Source organism: Symphalangus syndactylus, chromosome 5, assembly GCF_028878055.3.
Source record: "Symphalangus syndactylus isolate Jambi chromosome 5, NHGRI_mSymSyn1-v2.1_pri, whole genome shotgun sequence".
In the NCBI taxonomy this organism is placed as follows: domain Eukaryota; kingdom Metazoa; phylum Chordata; class Mammalia; order Primates; family Hylobatidae; genus Symphalangus; species Symphalangus syndactylus.
Genome location: NC_072427.2, coordinates 29961171 through 29978280, shown reverse-complemented (window position 1 = coordinate 29978280; position 17110 = coordinate 29961171). Strand labels below are relative to the sequence as shown.

Sequence of the window (17110 nt, the reverse complement as noted above, 5' to 3'; positions counted from 1 at the left end):
AGCTTGCAGTGAGCCGAGATTGCGCCACTGCACTCCAGCCTGGGCGACAGAGCAAGACTCTGTCTCAAAAAAAAAAAAAAAATCCATTCTTTCCTTTTCACATAATGATAGAACCTTTGATTTTTCGATTGGGTATGCCTCCTAGAATAAAGACTACATTTCCCAGTCTCCTGTGCAGGTATGACTGTGTTCTGGACAATGGAATGTGAGGGGAAATGATTTTTGTCCTTAAAATGGCATGACCATTTGTTTGCCCCTTTCTCCATCCTGTTGCTTGGAATGTGGATCTGGTAGTGAGCCATCTTGGACCCTGAAGAGGAGGCAACACACCATTGTAGAAGAAAAACAACAGAAGGATCCTGGTCCCTGTACAACCTCGTTGAAGAAACACCATAAGTGGCGTGGACTATCCACCTCCAAACTGTTTTACAAGAGAGAAATTAGCATATTCCACCTAATACAGTATGATGTAACTAATGTTACTTTTGTAACAGTCAGTGGTTTGTTCTAACGACAGTAGAACACTTGCAAGGTAAGTAAAGCCAAATGTATTAGCATTATTCCTGCTTTTCCTTTTTTGTCACTTTTATCCTTTTTTTAAAACTGAAAATATTTTTCTCTTGCTATTTATATATATATGATAAAAATGCTTGGAAGATTCCTTTAATTTATGGTTATTCTAAATCCTAGTTCCCGAGGAAAGTCCAAAGAAAAATTTGTCAAAACTTTTCATCTGTGAATATTTATATTTAGCTCTTGCTATTTAGCTATTATCAAAATACCTCAAAATTTTAGCCCTTGAATGTGTTCAAATAGCACATAAGGCAAATATTTTTTAACTTTATTGTCCCTGATATTAACCAGAATTGGCTGAATAGTAGAGGAAAAGGGATTTTTAAAACTGAAAATTATGAACAAAATGAGCCTTAGAATTGAATGGATTATTTTAAACAAATTAATACTCATATAAAATGTTTTGCTTCTTCTCAAAGAGTCTGATACAGGATAATTTCATACAATATTTGATGTTGTTAAAGCGTTCCTTTTTATAGCTGAGCCTTTGGAGCTTGTTATGAACAGTAAAATCATTTAGTCACATGGTTGTAATCTTAGTGCAAAGTAAAAAGGGAAAAGTTGACCTAATAAAAACAATAGTAGTATTGATAAGAACAAAAGTCATCCTCCCTGCCTCTCAGAGGCCCTGAAGTTCTGTGAGGAAGGGAAATAGTAATTTAACCAAACTTAAATCTGTGTAACTCATTTATTACAATTTTGAAAGGCTTGTCTTAGAAGCATTAAAGGAGTATTAGCTAAAAACAAACTAAATTCCTAGAGATGACAAATCATTGTAGTCCTCTGTGAGACTGAAAATAATGATCACATGAAAAAAATGTGAGCATGAAAAAAATGTGAGCATAAAAAAGAGAAGTTAAGGTGTACCCTTAGCCTACATACTGAGCTGACGATCAGATCATAGAATGCTTTATTTAATCAAGACATTTAAAAATACTTATTTCATCTACATACTTTAAAAGCAAAATAATTTCTGGGGCTAGTTGCCTTTATATAAGGCTTAAGCAAGGAATATATTTCCATGCCCTTTGATCCAAGTAAAATCTAAGGAAGAGGGAAAGTAAACCTTGAAATTAAGACCTAGAAATAGATCCACCCTTGCAGATTGATAAAAGTGGGCAATCTAGTAGGCCAGTTCACATTACAGTTATCTCAGTTTTGCTTAAAGCAAACCCTAACCCTCAACCTAGGAGGCCAGATAGCAAAAGACGTGCAACTGGTTTATATTGCAAATTTAGCAAAGTGAACATGCAAAGAATTACAATAGAAATAAACTTTTACGAATCTGAGAACTTTGTATGCAATCTGCAGAAATTTTTAAGAATATAAATGTGCTTTTGTCATTTTATACCCAGTCTGGCCCAGGTTTGCACTGCCATAAATTCAGTTTTAATGGGAACAGAAGACTCCAGATCCTCTTGATGGGAAGAAATCATGAAATTTTAGATGATTGACTTGATTTTCATTTGTAGAAACTGGGTATAAGTTGGCTTAATGAAAATCCTAAAATAATAAAATAAGCATTAGTAATAATATCCTTGTTAAATGAACAAAACGAACACTTATACGATAAAAAGAACGTGGTACCAGAAAGTTACTTTAATATTGACCCTATGTAGGGAAGAATAATCAAATATTTGCAAAACATGTTATTTTTGTTTTATATATTTAACTTCTACCCTATGCCACAACTGAAGACTGGTTACAAGAACATGTGCTACTACAAAGTAGGAAACTGGCAGAAGCCAATAAGTATCACTTAATATTTTGGTATGGAAACTTTTTTTTTTTTTTTTTTTTGAGAGAGTTTCACTCTTGTTGCCCAGGCTGGAGTGCAATGGCACAATCTTGACTCACTACAACCTCCACCTCCCGGGTTCAAGTGATTCTCCTGCCTCAGCCTCCCGAGTAGCTGGGATTACAGGCATGTGCCACCACGCCTGGCTAATTTTGTATTTTTAGTAGAGATGGGGTTTCTCCGTATTGGTCAGGCTGGCCTCAGACTCTGACCTCAGGTGATCTGCCTGCCTCGGTCTCCCAAAGTGCTGGGATTACAGGCGTGAGCCACCGTGCCCAGCCAGAAACTTTAATTTCTTAAAGCAGATTTATAAAAGTTTTTGCTAGATAGTGACTGTTAGCCAGCAAAAACAGGCAAGATTGATTAATTTAGAAGAAATTGAAATATTAATGTTGCTTTTAAATGCAAATTATCAGATTGAGGAGAATTTTGAGACCATTGACATTTTTCTGACTAACCAAAATTTAATCACTATACTTAATAAACATACTCTATTCAAGGTCTTGTAATACTAAAATTATAGGGAGGAATAAAAGATAATTGACCCCAGCAACATCAGCAAAATGGGCAGACTAGGAAGCTGCAAGCTTTTGTTTCCCCATCAAAACATTAAAAAAAAAAAAAAAGAGGCCAGCACAGTGGCTCACGCCTGTAATCCCAGCACTTTGGGAGGCCAAGGAGAGCAGATCACGAGGTCAGGAAATCGAGACCATCCTAACACAGTGAAACCCCGTCTCTACTGAAAATACAAAAAATTAGCCAGGCGTGGTGGCGGGCACCTGTAGTCCCAGCTACTCGGGAGGCTGAGGCAGGAGAATGGTGTGAACCTGGGAGGCGGAGCTTGCAGTGAGCCGAGATCGTGCCATTGCACTCCAGCCTGGGTGATGGAGTGAGACTGTGTCTCAAAAAAAAAAACAAAAAACAAGTAGTAACTGTCTGAACGAACTTTGTTAGAGCTTTGGAAAACAGTCAAAGGTTTATAGCAATCAAAAGAATGCCCAATCATCTTCAGAATGGTAGGAAAATTTTGTGACTTTTTAGTGGCTCTTGCCCCAAGCCCTCCCTACATTGTGGCAGTCTTAAAGCAGCAGAAGCCCAGTTCCCTCCCTTGAACTGGAGAAAACATAATAGACTTTTTTTGCAAATTACTGTGTACATTTTTTGCTAACCTGTCTGGGGATACCTGAAGGACTGACACAAGGTCACATCTTTGTTTTGCCTAACTGGTAGGGTGGGCACTGCTTATAAAAACTGCAAAGAACCACAGGTGCATGGGGCAAGAGTTTATGGGTGTAAACATAAAATAGAACAACTAAGGCCCAGAGGAGAATCTGGGGTAAGACTTTGGGAAATTAAGAACAGTTATATATATGGGGGGTGGGGGGGGGGATTTAAAATGTGACATGAATGCCCAGGGAAAACACTTGCCCAGAAAGTTCTAAGACCCAAGCTTTCACCTTGCTCTGGTCCCTAAGCTCAAAAGCAGGCCAAAGTAAGTATTGAAGGATTACCTGGCACGAAGCCAATTTGTAAAATCTAGGATAGCTCCTAGCATTCAAGGGAATTTATGTCAAAGTAGCTGAACATGATATAAAAGGAAGAGAGACTTCAGTGATCACACACAAAAGGAAAAATCTTTTATAAAAATAATTTGGAAAACTCCCAAAACAAATGGATGACAGCTTTTAAAAATAAAAAATAAATGAACCAGAAAACCATGGGGAAAGGAAAGAATCTCATACTTAGAGTTACCATATTATAATAGTGAATATCCAATTCTCAAGGAAAAAATCACAAACCATACAAAGGAACAGGAAAATAATGCCCATTCAAAAGATCAAAATTAATTGACAGACATTGTCCTAATGAAGGGCATTAAACTAGATATATACTTTAAAACAACTCAAATATGCCCAAAGAACTAAAGGAAAGCATGAACAAAGAATTAAAGGAAATCAGGAAAACGATAAATGAACAAAATCAGAATATCAACAGATAGGCATTATAAAAAAATTCTGGAGAAGTATAATAAATGAAATTTTCACTAGAAGGGTTCAGCAGCAGATATAAGTAGGTAGAAGAAAGAATCAGCAAACTTGAGATGGGATCATTGAAAGCAGAAACAACAAATCAAGCCTCCATCGTTTTAAAAGATAAGATACATATCACACACAAAGAAGAAGATACAGTGCATTTTTGAACAACAGGATGTAGTTAGAAATCAGTAACAAAAGGAAAATTGGAAAATTCACAAACTTGTGGAAATTAAACAAAACACTCAACCAATGAGTCAAAGAAGAAATCACAAGGGAAATTAAAAAGAGAAAAATGCAACATAGCAAAATTTATAAGATGATGTAGTGAAAGCACTGCTAAAAGGGAAATTTATAGACATAAATGCTTACATTAAAAAACAACATCTCATGTCAACAACCTGACTTTGCAACTTGAGGGGGGAAAAACACACTACATCCAAAGCTAGCAGATGGAAGGAAATAATAAAGATTAGAACAGATATAATAAATTGAATAAAGATTAGAAACACTGAAGAAAAATCAGTGAAACTACAAGTTCTTTAAAAGACCATAAAGTTGAAAAGCCTGTGCCTAGATAGACTAAGAAAAAAAAAAGGAAGACTCAATTGCTAAAATAAATGAAAATGGGAACAGCACTCTAGATTCTAGCAAAATGAAAAGGGTTATAAAAGAATACCTTTGACAATCTAGATGAAAAGGTCAAAATCCTAGAACTGCAAAACCTACCACTGCTGAACTATGAAAAAAATTTAAAAATCTGAATAGAACTATAACCAGTAAGGTAATTGAATTAGTAATCAAAATTCTCCTGGAAAAAAAGCTCTGGACGTGATGGTTTTCATTTGTGAATTCTACCAAATAAGAAGAAATAACCCCAATGCCTCTCAAACTTTTCCCAAAAATTGAAGAGGAAGGATGCTTCCTAATTCATTCTGATGCTGAAGCCAGACAAAGATACTACAAGAAAAGATTACAGACCAGTATTCCTTATGATCACTGATTCAACAATTCTCAATACTAGGAAACTGAATTTAGCAGCATATTAAAAGGACTGTACACCATGACCAAATGGAATGAATTCCTGGAATGCAAGGATGGTTCAACATACAAAATCAATATAATATACCACATTAACAGAACGAAGCGAGAACGAGCAGATGATCATCTCAATTGATGCAGACAAAGCATTTGACAAAATCTGGCAGCCCATTGTGATTAAAAACACTCAACAAATGAGGGATAAGAGGAAACTACTCAACATAATAAAAGCCAGATATGAAAAGCCCATGGTAGACACCATACTTAGTGGTGAAAGCTTTTCCTCTAAGATCAAAACAACAATGCTCATTTCACCATTCCTATTCAACACGGTACTAGGAGTTCTAGCCTGAGCTAGAAAAAGAAATAAAAGACATCCAAGTTGGAAAGTAAGAAGTAAAATCCTGTATGTTCACAAGTGATATGATCTTTAGACAACCCTAAAGATTCCACACCAAAAAAATAAATAACTGTTAATTCAGTAAGGTAGCAGGATACAAAGTCAACCCACAAAAATCAGTTGCATTCCTATACACTAACTGAACAACCTGAGAAGGAAATGACAAGAACAGTCCCATTTACCATAGCCTCAAAAAGAATAAAACGCACAGAAATTAGCTTACCCAAGGTGGTGAATGGCTTGTACAATGAGAACTACAAAACATTGCTTCAATAAAGATAAAAACGGAAACACATCTCACGTTCATGGATTGGAAAATTTAATATTGTTAATATGTCAGCACTACTCAAAGTGATGTACATATTCACTACAATATCAGAATCCTAGGTTTTTTGTTTTTTTTTTTTTTGCAGAAATAGAAAAACCCATCCTGAATTTCATATGGAATCTGAAGGGATCCTAAATAGCCAAATCAGTCTTGAGAAAGAAGAACAAATTGGAGGACTTATACCTTCAGAGTTTAAAACTTACTATAATGCTACAGTAATCAAAACAATGTGATTCTGGCATAAAGGCAGGCAGACAGACCAATGGGATAGACTGGAGAGCCTAGAAATAAACCCTCTCATATTTAGCTAAATGATTTTTGACAAGGGTGCCAAGGCTATTCAAAGGATAGTTTTTTCAACAAATAGTGATGGGAAAGCTGGATAACCACATGGCTAAAGAACGAAGTTGCAACCTCACCATGTGCAAAAATTAACTCAAAATGGACCAAAGACCTAAATGTGAGAGCTAAAACCATAAAACTCTTAGGATGTGGCAATAGTTTCTTGGATATGACACCAAATTCACAGACAACAAAAGAAAAAATAGGCAAATTGGACTTCATTAAAATTTTAAAATTTTGTGCATCAAAGGACACTATCAACAGAGTAAAAAGATTACCTATGGAGTGGGAGGAAATATATGCAGTTCACATACCTAGTAAGGATTAAACATCCAGAATACATACAAAACTCCCAAAATGCAACAACAACGTAAAAACCTGATTTAAAAAATGGCAAAGGATTTGGATAGATCTCCAGAGAGGATATGCAGATAGCCATGAGCACATGAAAAAATGCTTAGCATCACTAAACAGTAAGGAAATGCAAATCAAAACCACATTGAGATACCACTTCATACCCACTGGGATAGCTGTTATTAAAATTAAAAAAACACACAAGTGCTGGCAAGGATGTGGAGAAATTGGAACTCTTATTACTGATGGAAATATACAGTGGTATGCAGCTGCTGTAGAAAACAGTATGGTGATTTTCCAATTAAATATAGAATTGTCATTTGATTCAGCAATTGCATTTCTGGGTATATACACAAAATAATTGAAAGCAGGGGCTTGAGGGTATATTTGTATACCAGTGTTCACTGCAGCATTATTCACAGTAGTCAAAAGGTAGAAACAACCCAAATACCGAACAGATGAATGGATAGACAGAATGTGTTATATCCATACAATGGAATATTATTCAGCCATTAAAAGGAAATTCTGCTACATACTACATCATGGATGAACCTTTAAGACATTAAGTGAAGTAAATCACAAAAGGACAATACTATATGAATCCACTTATGTGAGGTACCTAGACTAGTGAGATTCATGAGACAAAGTAGAACAAAGATTACTTTTTGTCACAGGGGGCAGGAGGGAATGGGAATTTATTGTTGAAGGGGCACAGAGATTAGTGTGGGATCATGAAAAAGTTCCGGAGGTGCATAGTGGTGACTGGTACATACAACAAATGTATTTAATGCCTGTAAACTGTAACTTCAAAATGGTTAAAATTTAAATCTTATGTACATTTTGCCACAGTAAATTTTTAAACCACCAAAAAAAAAAAAAAAATCATATGGCCTAGCTTTTTTTTTTTTAAAAAAGGGGGTGGGTGGGGTATTTAGTCACAAGACAGAGGAACTTTAAGTGTATATTGCTAAGTGAAAGAAGTTAGTCTGAAAGGCTACATATGCTGTATGATTTCAAATATATGACATTCTGGAGAAAGCAAAGTTAGTAAAGACTGGTTGCCAGAGGTTCAGTGGGAGAGAGGGAGGGGTAAATACATGGAGTAGAGATTTTTAGAGCGGTGAAACTACTGTATACAGTACTATAACAGTGGATACATGACATTATGTATTGGTCAAAATCCATAAAGACATACAATAAAAAGAGGACCCTTCATGTAAATTATAGGCTTCAGGTAGCCTGAGTGACAGAGTGAGACTTTGTCTCAAAAAATAAAGTAAAAATGTATCAATATTGGTTAAACAAATATACCACACTAGTGCAAGATGTTAATAATAAAGGCCTGGGGTGGGGGGAAACATAGGAGAACTCTGTACTATCTGCTCAGTTTTTCTGAAAATCAAACTTCTAATAACAAAGTCTATTAAAATTATGTGAGAGCTTTTCATTTTGTATACTCTGTCTCAATGTCTTATCCTCATGTGTTTGTGAAATGAATGATGGGTGATGAATGAATCCGTGACACTAGTGACACACTGAATTCACAGCACCTACACTGGGCCAGACTGTGTAGAGAAGCCAGCGTGCATCCCAGCCTTGACGAGGACATAGTTCAGAGATGGGCTGTTACGTTCGGCCAGTGCATGCGCTTCTACCTAAGCCATTTACCAGCCCCAGACCTTTCCACTGCTCCAAGACTTTATTTTCACACTTCCTTAAAGTTACTATTGCTTTTTTCCCCCATGTAACTTAGGTAGAAAAAACTGGAGAAACTAAATTGTTCTGACCTAACCAGTTGTTAATGTTGCACCTAAAAAGATAAAAACTGCATTTTGAAAAATCATGCACTAAAAATTACAAGGGAAATAGGTTTGGAACTTTGTGACCTGTGTAGTACAATAACAATCCTAAATTTCCACTGCTACTTGCACCTAGAATTAGTCAATCTTTTGCAGTCAAAATTTTGGGTTTTTGTTTCTTCCTTTGAGAGACAGATCCTTGACATCAGTCACTTCTAGTATAAAGCATTTTCATCAATATTGAAAGAATGATACAGAGGTATCCATCAGTCAGTGCTTTTTTCTAATTGCCAGGTGAAATGTCTTGTCAGTTTTTTCATCAGTACTTGCAGCTTCTCAGATAACAGCAGGAGTGAGGTGGTTTCAAAGCCACTAAGCCAGCAACTTCTTGCACTTAAAGGATTTTCATCCTTTTTCATAAGATCTTCATATATCCCTTAGGGTTTCTCTCTAGGTGTGTGAACATTTGCCTCTGGTTGCTTCAGCACATCAGCTTTCTGGGGAGAGTCATGTTGAACCAATGTGACTTCAGTTATACTGGTATCACCCCCTACTTAGCAGTTGCCGATGGACTGATGCACATTACAGAAGCACACACACCTTGCAGCAGAATGGATTATGGTTCGTGATACAAGTTACACAGCGTTTTATTTAAGAAATAAAGGATTAAATTTTTAATTCTTTTACCTAGTGGTGTTTCATTTTCTGCCTTTGTAAAATAAAAGCAATGATTTGGTTCACTTTGACGTTTCTTCAGTGTTCTTCATGACCTGTGAAAAATAATTAAGAATTAAGATGCTTTCTCCATTGCAGTTTTTCTTACTATGCAAACCTACCTACGTCTCTTCTTCACATATATAAGCCAACCCCTTCTGTTTGTGATAGGATGTGTTGAGGTAAACTAACCTAGAATATCAATTTCCAGCAGCCTGACAAGACTCCTCAGAACACTGAGTTATGTCAGATTCCCCATTCAAGTCTCACATATAAGTTCCCTGCATGCCTGCCCACACCCCCCACCCCTCACCGTCTTTGCTCACTGCCTCTTACCCAAAGTTCTAACAAGCCTGGTGACCTCTCTTAGATATACAAGTTAGAAAACGGTGGTTAAGGGGAAAAGATTGCTAGAGTGAGTCACTGTAACAGCAATGACAATAATAGATGGCAAGAAAATGCCAGGGAAACAAGGACTAATAAAACCTGTGGCTAACTGGGACTATTTAGAGACAAAAATTCCCTCTGTAGCCAGCAAGCCCTGAGACTAACACCCATATCTGGAAGTGCAGTAAGAAAAACATGGGTTTAACCTCCTTAAACCTCAGTTTTATCATTGTAGAGTGAGAATAATAACACCTACTCCATACAGTTGTTAAAGTTTATAGGAGTTATTTGAAATATTAACCATAGTACCTGGCACACATAGGCATGTGGTGTGCATGATCATATTGTTACACTGCTTTCTTTCCATTTGGAGAGTTGTGTTGTCAGCATTAGGGCATTGCAGTAGGGATGATGTATAACAACAATATAAATGCATGCTAAGACTTCAGGCTGTGGATTTATGCTAGGAATAAATTGGAAAGATTGCCCGGGGAGGCTTACATTCCAGAAGCACACAAGGCGACATGAATAAACCTATCAATGAAATACCTTGGTGAAGGAAGGTCATTAATAAGTTTTAAAAATATAATGTACCTTTATGCTATGATTTTCATAATATGAGCTAACATTATTAAGAAAGTCCCAGTCTTCATAATCAGCTCTCCTCATTAGAGAATCTAACTTTATTTTCATGACATATCTTGTCACATTTAGTAAAAGGCTTTTGTGTATCTGTGTGTGTGGGGGGGTGGGTGGGTGGTTATTTGCTTATAGTTATGGTCTTGCAGTTATTGACTGAGATTGTTCAACCTTGAAAAAACGGTCAAATGAACTAATTTTGTCAGCTGAGCCTAAAACCCCTGTTTTTAACCTTTGTTATCATGTCTTTTTCTATTCAAAAAACAAAAAATAAAAACTAATTTAATACTTGAGTTCCTTTTTTTTTTTTAACAAGTATGTCTTTATAAAGTCAAGCTATTTTATACGTGTGTGGATTCTAAATAAGTCCTTACCATGTCACTGAACATTCTGGGGAAAAGAAACCAAGAAGCAAACCTTTTGGGGAAAATGCTGTTGATGAATTACAAGCATGGTACTTGTGCATTCAAGATCTAATGGCAGGATACTATTCCCAGACTTGTTTATATCAGATTTAGCCCCTAGCATTAACCTTTCCAGTTAACACCATGATCAATTTAAAATCTTTCCTTTCTCTGATATATATTTTTTATTATTTATTTATATATTTTTTTATGGAATCTCACTTTGTCGCCCAGGCAGAGGCCCAATGTCAGCTCACTGCACCTCCGCCTCTCGGGTTCAAGCGATTATCCTGCCTTAGTCTCCTGAGTAGCTGGGATTACAGGCGCCCGCCACTATGCCCGGTTCATTTTTGTATTTTTAGTAGAGACAGGGTTTCACCATGTTGGCCAGGCTGGTCTCGAACTCCTGCATTCTCTGATAATTTCTTCATGGTTATTTAACCATCAAGCACTTTAAAAATTATTGTGGCTCCAGACATTACAAATATAGCAAAGATCTACAAACCTAACAAAAGACATGTTTTTACTCATGTACAGGAGTAAAGTATGGGAACAGATTATCCCTCCGGATAAGTGATAATTCTGAGCACAATCAAACACATCAACTGATAGCATTATTTAATAATGGCATCTCTTTCAGGCTGACTTTTTATTGTGAAATATATTTAACAAAATTTACCATTTTAACCATTTTTAAGTTCAGTAGCATTAAGTACGGTAGTCCCCTCTTCTCCACGGGGGATACATTCCAAGACCCCAGTGGATGCCTGAAATCACAGACAGCACCAAACCTAAATATACTATTTTTTCTATACCTATGATAAAGTTTATAAATTAGACACAGTAAGATTAGCAATAACTAATAATAAAGTAGAACAATTATAACAATATGACAGCATCACTACTCTTGCACTTTGGGGCCATTATTAAGTAAAATAAGGGTTATTTGAACACAAGCACTGTGATACTGCAACAGGTGCTCTGATAATGAGATGGCTACTATGTAGCTAATGGGCGGGCGGCATATACAGTGTGGATGTGGTGGGCGAAAAGATGATTCACATCCTGAGTAGGTCAGCGGGAGATTTCATCATGCTGCTTAGAAGGGTGCACAATTTAAAACATGAATTATTTCTAGAACTTTCCGTTTATATTTCAGACCACAGTTGACTGCGGGTAACTGAAATTGCTAAAAGCTAAACCACCAATGAGGGGTTATTATTGTACATTCACATTGTGTGCAACCATCACACTATCTCCAGAACTTTTTGTTTTTTGTTTTTTTGAGACGGAGTCTCGCTCTGTCGCCCAGGCTGGAGTGCAGTGGCACGATCTCGGCTCACTGCAAACTCCGCCTCCCGGGTTCACGCCATTCTCCTGCCTCAGCCTCCTGAGTAGCTGGGACTACAGGCACCCACCACCACGCCCGGCTAATTTTTTTGTATTTTTAGTAGAGACGGGGTTTCATCGTGTTAGCCAGGATGGTCTTGATCTCCTGACCTCATGATCCGCCTGCCTCGGCCTCCCAAAGTGCTGGGATTACAGGCGTGAGCCACTGCACCCGGCCCTCCAGAACTTTTTCATCATCCCAAACTGAAACTCTACCCATTAAACAGTAACTCCCTATTCCTCCCCCAACAACCCCAGTGACCACCATTCTACTTTCTGTCTCAATGAATTTGCCTATTCTAGGTGCCATGTATATGTGGAATCACACAATACTTACCTTTGGTGTCTGGCTTTTTCACTTAGCACGTCTTCGGGATTCATCTATGTTGTGGCATGTATCAGAATTTCATTCCTTTTTAAAGCTAAGTAATATTCCATTATAGGTATATACCACATTTTATCTATTCATCCACTGAAGTATATTTGGGTTGTTTCCACCTTTTGGCTACTGTAAGTAATGCTGCTATTGAGGCAGGAGAGGTAGTCAAGGAAGTAACCATGTTCTTGGTTACAGGGGCGACCGTATAGTCAACACGATAAGCCCAGCATTCGCATTGTAGTCCAGCTCATTCAAGCAAAGCTATCTCCAGTAGGGAATTTCCCTGTAGGGAGCATGTACATTTTGATTTTACTTGTCCTCAGACTGACCCACTGCTCATTATAATTGTAAAAAACACTTCCCTGAGGAGAGATTGCAGATGCTAATGAGATATGTGATGTGTGAACAAACACGTACAGCTACTGGCATGTGCACCCAGAGGACCAGCCAAAACATGCTTACTAGTAACAGCTCTTCCCACCTCCTCATGAGTAATAATCTAAGACTCCCAGAAAGGGACTCTCCCTAGTGCCAGTCTTCGCTGCCTCATCCCTATGAGCAGCCTGCCCTGAATCCTCTCTCAGGGTGTCCTGTCTATTCTGCACCTAACTTTCAAAATATTCTTTCTCCTTTGCAATAACTTTGCTATATGCTGCATCTCTGTTCTGTGTCTCTTGTTTAAACTCTTTTAAACTGAAAAGACAAGAACCAAGGTCTCACAACAGCCATTAACACTATGAGTGTAGGTATACAAATATCTGTTTGAGTCCATTCTTTCATTTCTTTTAGATGTATACCCAGGAGTGGAATTGCTAGATAATATGGAAATTCTATGTTTAATTTTTTTTTTGAGGACTAGCCATATTGTTTTCTTAAAGTGGTCACACCATTTGACATTCCCACCAACAATGCACAAGCATTCCAATTTCTACGTGTTCTCACCAACACATGGTTTCTGGTTTTTTGTTTGTATTAATAGTAGTTACCATCCTAAAGGATGGAAGTGGTACCTCATTGTGGTTTTGATCTGCATTTCCCCGATAATTTGTGACGTTGAGTATCTTTTTTCATGTGCTTATTGGCCATCTGTGTATCTTCTTCAGAGAAATGTCTATTCAAATTCTTTGCCCATTTTTGAATTAGGTTCTTTTACTTGTAGTTGAGTTTTAGAAGTTCTTTATATATTCTGGATATCAAATCCTTACCAGATACATGATTTGCGAACCTTTTCTCCAGTTCTATGGATTGCCTTTTCACTCTGCTGATAGTGTCTTTTGATGTACCAAAATTTTACATTTTGATGTCCAATTTGTCTAACTTTTCTTTGGCTGCCTGTACTTTTGGTGTTATATAAAAGCAATCATTGCCAAATCCAATTTCATGAAGCATTCCCCCTATGTTTTCTTCTCTTAGTAATTTTAGCTCTTACGTTTAGGTCTTTGATCCATTTTATTTATTTATTTTTTGAGATGGAATCTCGTGATCTTGGCTCACTTCATCCTCCACCTGCCGGGTTCGAGCAATTCTCCTGCCTCAGCCTCCTGAGTAGCTGGGACTACAGGCACGTGCCACCATGCCCAGATAATTTTTTGTATTTTTAGTAGAAATGGGATTTCACCATGCTGGCCAGGCTGGTCTCGAACTCCTGACCTCGTGATCTGCCCACCTGGGCTTCCCAAAGTGCTGGGATTACAGGCATGAGTCACTGTGCCTGGCCCTAGTTAATTTTTGTACATGGTGATAGGTAAGGGTCCAACTTCATTCCTTAGCATGTGGATATCCAGTTTTCTCAGCACCACTTATTGAAAAGCGGGCTTTTAAAAACAACTTACTGAGGTATAATCTACAACTTACAAAATTTACCTTTTTAAAGTATGTAATTCAGCCGAGCACAGTGGCTCATGCCTGTAATCCCAGCACTTTGGGAGCCCAGGCAGGAAGACTGCTTGAAACCAGGAGTTTGAGACTAGCCTAGGCAACATAGCAAGACCCTGTCTCTACAAAAAAAAAGTAAAAATTAGCCAGGCATAGTGGTGCACACCTGTAGTCTCGAATACTTGGAAGGCTGAGGCAAGAGGACTGCTTGAGTGCAGGAGCTCAAGGTTGCAGTGAGCTATGATCACATCACTGCACTGCTAGAGCCTTGGGCAACAGAGCGAGACCCTGTCTCAAACAAAAAAAGTATACAATTCAATGAATTTTAAAATTTACAGAATTGTGCAATCACCACCACAATCCCATTGTAGAATAAATCCATTACCCTAAAAAAGATCATGTGTCCATTCCCAACACTTTGGGAGGCCGAGGCAGGTGGATCACTTGAGGCCAGGAGTTCGAGACCAGCCTGGCCAACACCAAACCCTGTCTCTACCAAAAAATACAAAACACTAGCCAGGTGTAGTGGCACATATGTGTAGTCCCAGCTACTTGGGAGGCTGAGACACAAGAATCCAGTGAACCTAGGAAGCAGAGGTTGCAGTATGCTGAGGTCATGCCACTGTACTCCAGCCTGGGTGACAGAAAAAAAAAAAAAAATCTTGCCCAAACTTTAATTGGGCTGTCTTTTTATTATCGAGTTGAAAAAGTTCCTTATATATTCTTTTTCTTTTTTTTTTTTTTGAGACGGAGTCTCGCTCTGTCGCCCAGGCTGGAGTGCAGTGGTGCAATCTCGGCTCACTGCAAGCTCCGCCTCCTGGGTTCATGCCATTCTCCTGCCTCAGCCTCTCCGAGTAGCTGGGACTACAGGCGCCCACCACCACGCCCAGCTAATTTTTTTGTATTTTTAGTAGAGACGGGGTTTCACCGTGGTCTCAATCTCCTGACCTCATGATCCACCCGCCTCGGCCTCCCAAAGTGCTGGGATTACAAGCGTGAGCCACCGCGCCCGGCCAGGTCCTTATATATTTTAGACATGTCCTTTATCCATCCTTTATATCCGTTTACAAATATTTTGTCCCAGTTTGTGTCTTGCCTTTTCATTTTTAGAATGGTGTCCTTTGAAGCACAAAAGTTTTAAATTTACATGAAGCCCAATTTATGAAATTTTTTCTTTTATCAATTGTGCTTTTTGTATTGTATCTAAAAATCTTTGCCTAATTCAATGTCACAAAGACTTTCTCTTATGTTTTCTTCTAAGGTTTTTATAGTTTTAGCTCTTATATTTAGACCCATTTTGAGTTTTTTTTGTGCATGGTAAAGGGTCTGAATTCATGTTTTTGCATGTGAATATCCAAACTGCTCCAGTATTATCTGTTGGAATGACTATCCTTTCCGTACTGAATTGCCTTGGCGGCTTTGTCAAAAATCAATTGTGGTCTATCTGGATGCCAATACCACACTGTCTTGATTATTGTAGCTTTATAGTAAGTCAGGAAATCAGACAGTATGAAGCTTCTAACTTTGTTCTTCTTTTTCAAATTATTTTCTCTATTCTAGGTCCTTTGCATTTCCATGGGAATTTTAAAACCACCTTGTCAATTTTTACAAAAACACCTGTTGGGATTTTGTCTGGGATACCACTGCATCTATACAGGTCAATTTGAGAACTGACATCTTACAATATTGAATCTTCCAAATCTATGAACAAAATATAACTCTCCATTTATTTAGGTCTTCATTTCTCTCAGCAATTTTTTTTTTTAGTTTTCACTGGATAGGTCTTTCATATTTTTGTCTGATATATGCTTATGTACTTAATACATTGAGATTCTATCATTAATAATTTTTTTAAATTTCCATATCTAATTATCACTGATATATAGGAATACAATGGACTTTTTTGAAATTTTAAGTTTATTAAGTCCAATGATGAAATCTATCAGAATATTCTCCTGAAAATAATTTCTTCTTGGAGAAAAGGAAAGGAAAATCAAAACTCTCTGAGCATAGCCAGGATGCTGTGGCAGTTGAGCCTCTCTACAGCTGGGGACAGTCCTCTGGTCAGCGGAGTCACTCTCTGGGTCAGCAGGATTGGAATCTGGATCATCCTCCTTATCCCCCAGCTCCAGGTCATCCATTTCCTGGAACAAAGACTCAATTACCTCCACGTTGTTTCCAGCATCCTCCAAGAACTGGATATCAGATGTGTCAAGATTTGGATCTGTTTCAAGTAGCTGTTTCCCACTTATTTTTTCCTGCTTATTCTTTGATTTGGTTCTTTTTGATTTCCAAGAGTTCAGTATCAAACACAGCTTCTCAACTTAAGAAATGCTTAACTGTAAACAGGAATGCCATGGAATAATTGCTCTATGGTTTCTTCTGCTTCTTTTTGTTTCTCACCCAAATTTTAATTGGATTGACTTTTTATTATTGATTTGAAAGAGTTCTTTTTATATTCTAGATACATGTCTTCCTCCCTTTTGCTTTTTATCCATTTCATTTAATTTTTCTTGCACAGCTGTCACTAAAGATCATCACTATGCCAAGATTTCTTCAGCTTATAATGTTAAGAATTTTTAAATGTCTGAGACATTATCTTCTAGATTTTCCAAGAATGTTTCATAAAAAGGAGCTTCATTTGGGTATTTCTCA

The 17110-nt window shown here is 37.6% G+C and overlaps 1 protein-coding gene across 25 annotated transcripts in view; it reads right to left on the bottom strand.

Annotated features, from left to right (window-relative positions):
- NRG4 (neuregulin 4) overlaps positions 1-17110 on the bottom strand; it is a 138610-nt gene that overhangs the window by 4238 nt on the left and 117262 nt on the right. For 7 of the 25 annotated variants that reach the window (XM_055277677.2, XM_063638737.1, XM_063638736.1 and 4 more), the window contains one exon: positions 12872-16599. In XM_055277677.2, coding sequence (XP_055133652.2) covers positions 16321-16599 — 279 coding nt within the window. In that variant the 3' untranslated portion in view covers positions 12872-16320. Of the gene's footprint in view, positions 1-820; positions 2077-6726; positions 9439-11034; positions 11228-11491; positions 11580-12538; positions 12624-12871; positions 16600-17110 lie in introns of those variants that run through there. The other 18 variants (XM_055277675.2, XM_063638743.1, XM_063638745.1 and 15 more) reach the window with 11 other exon arrangements.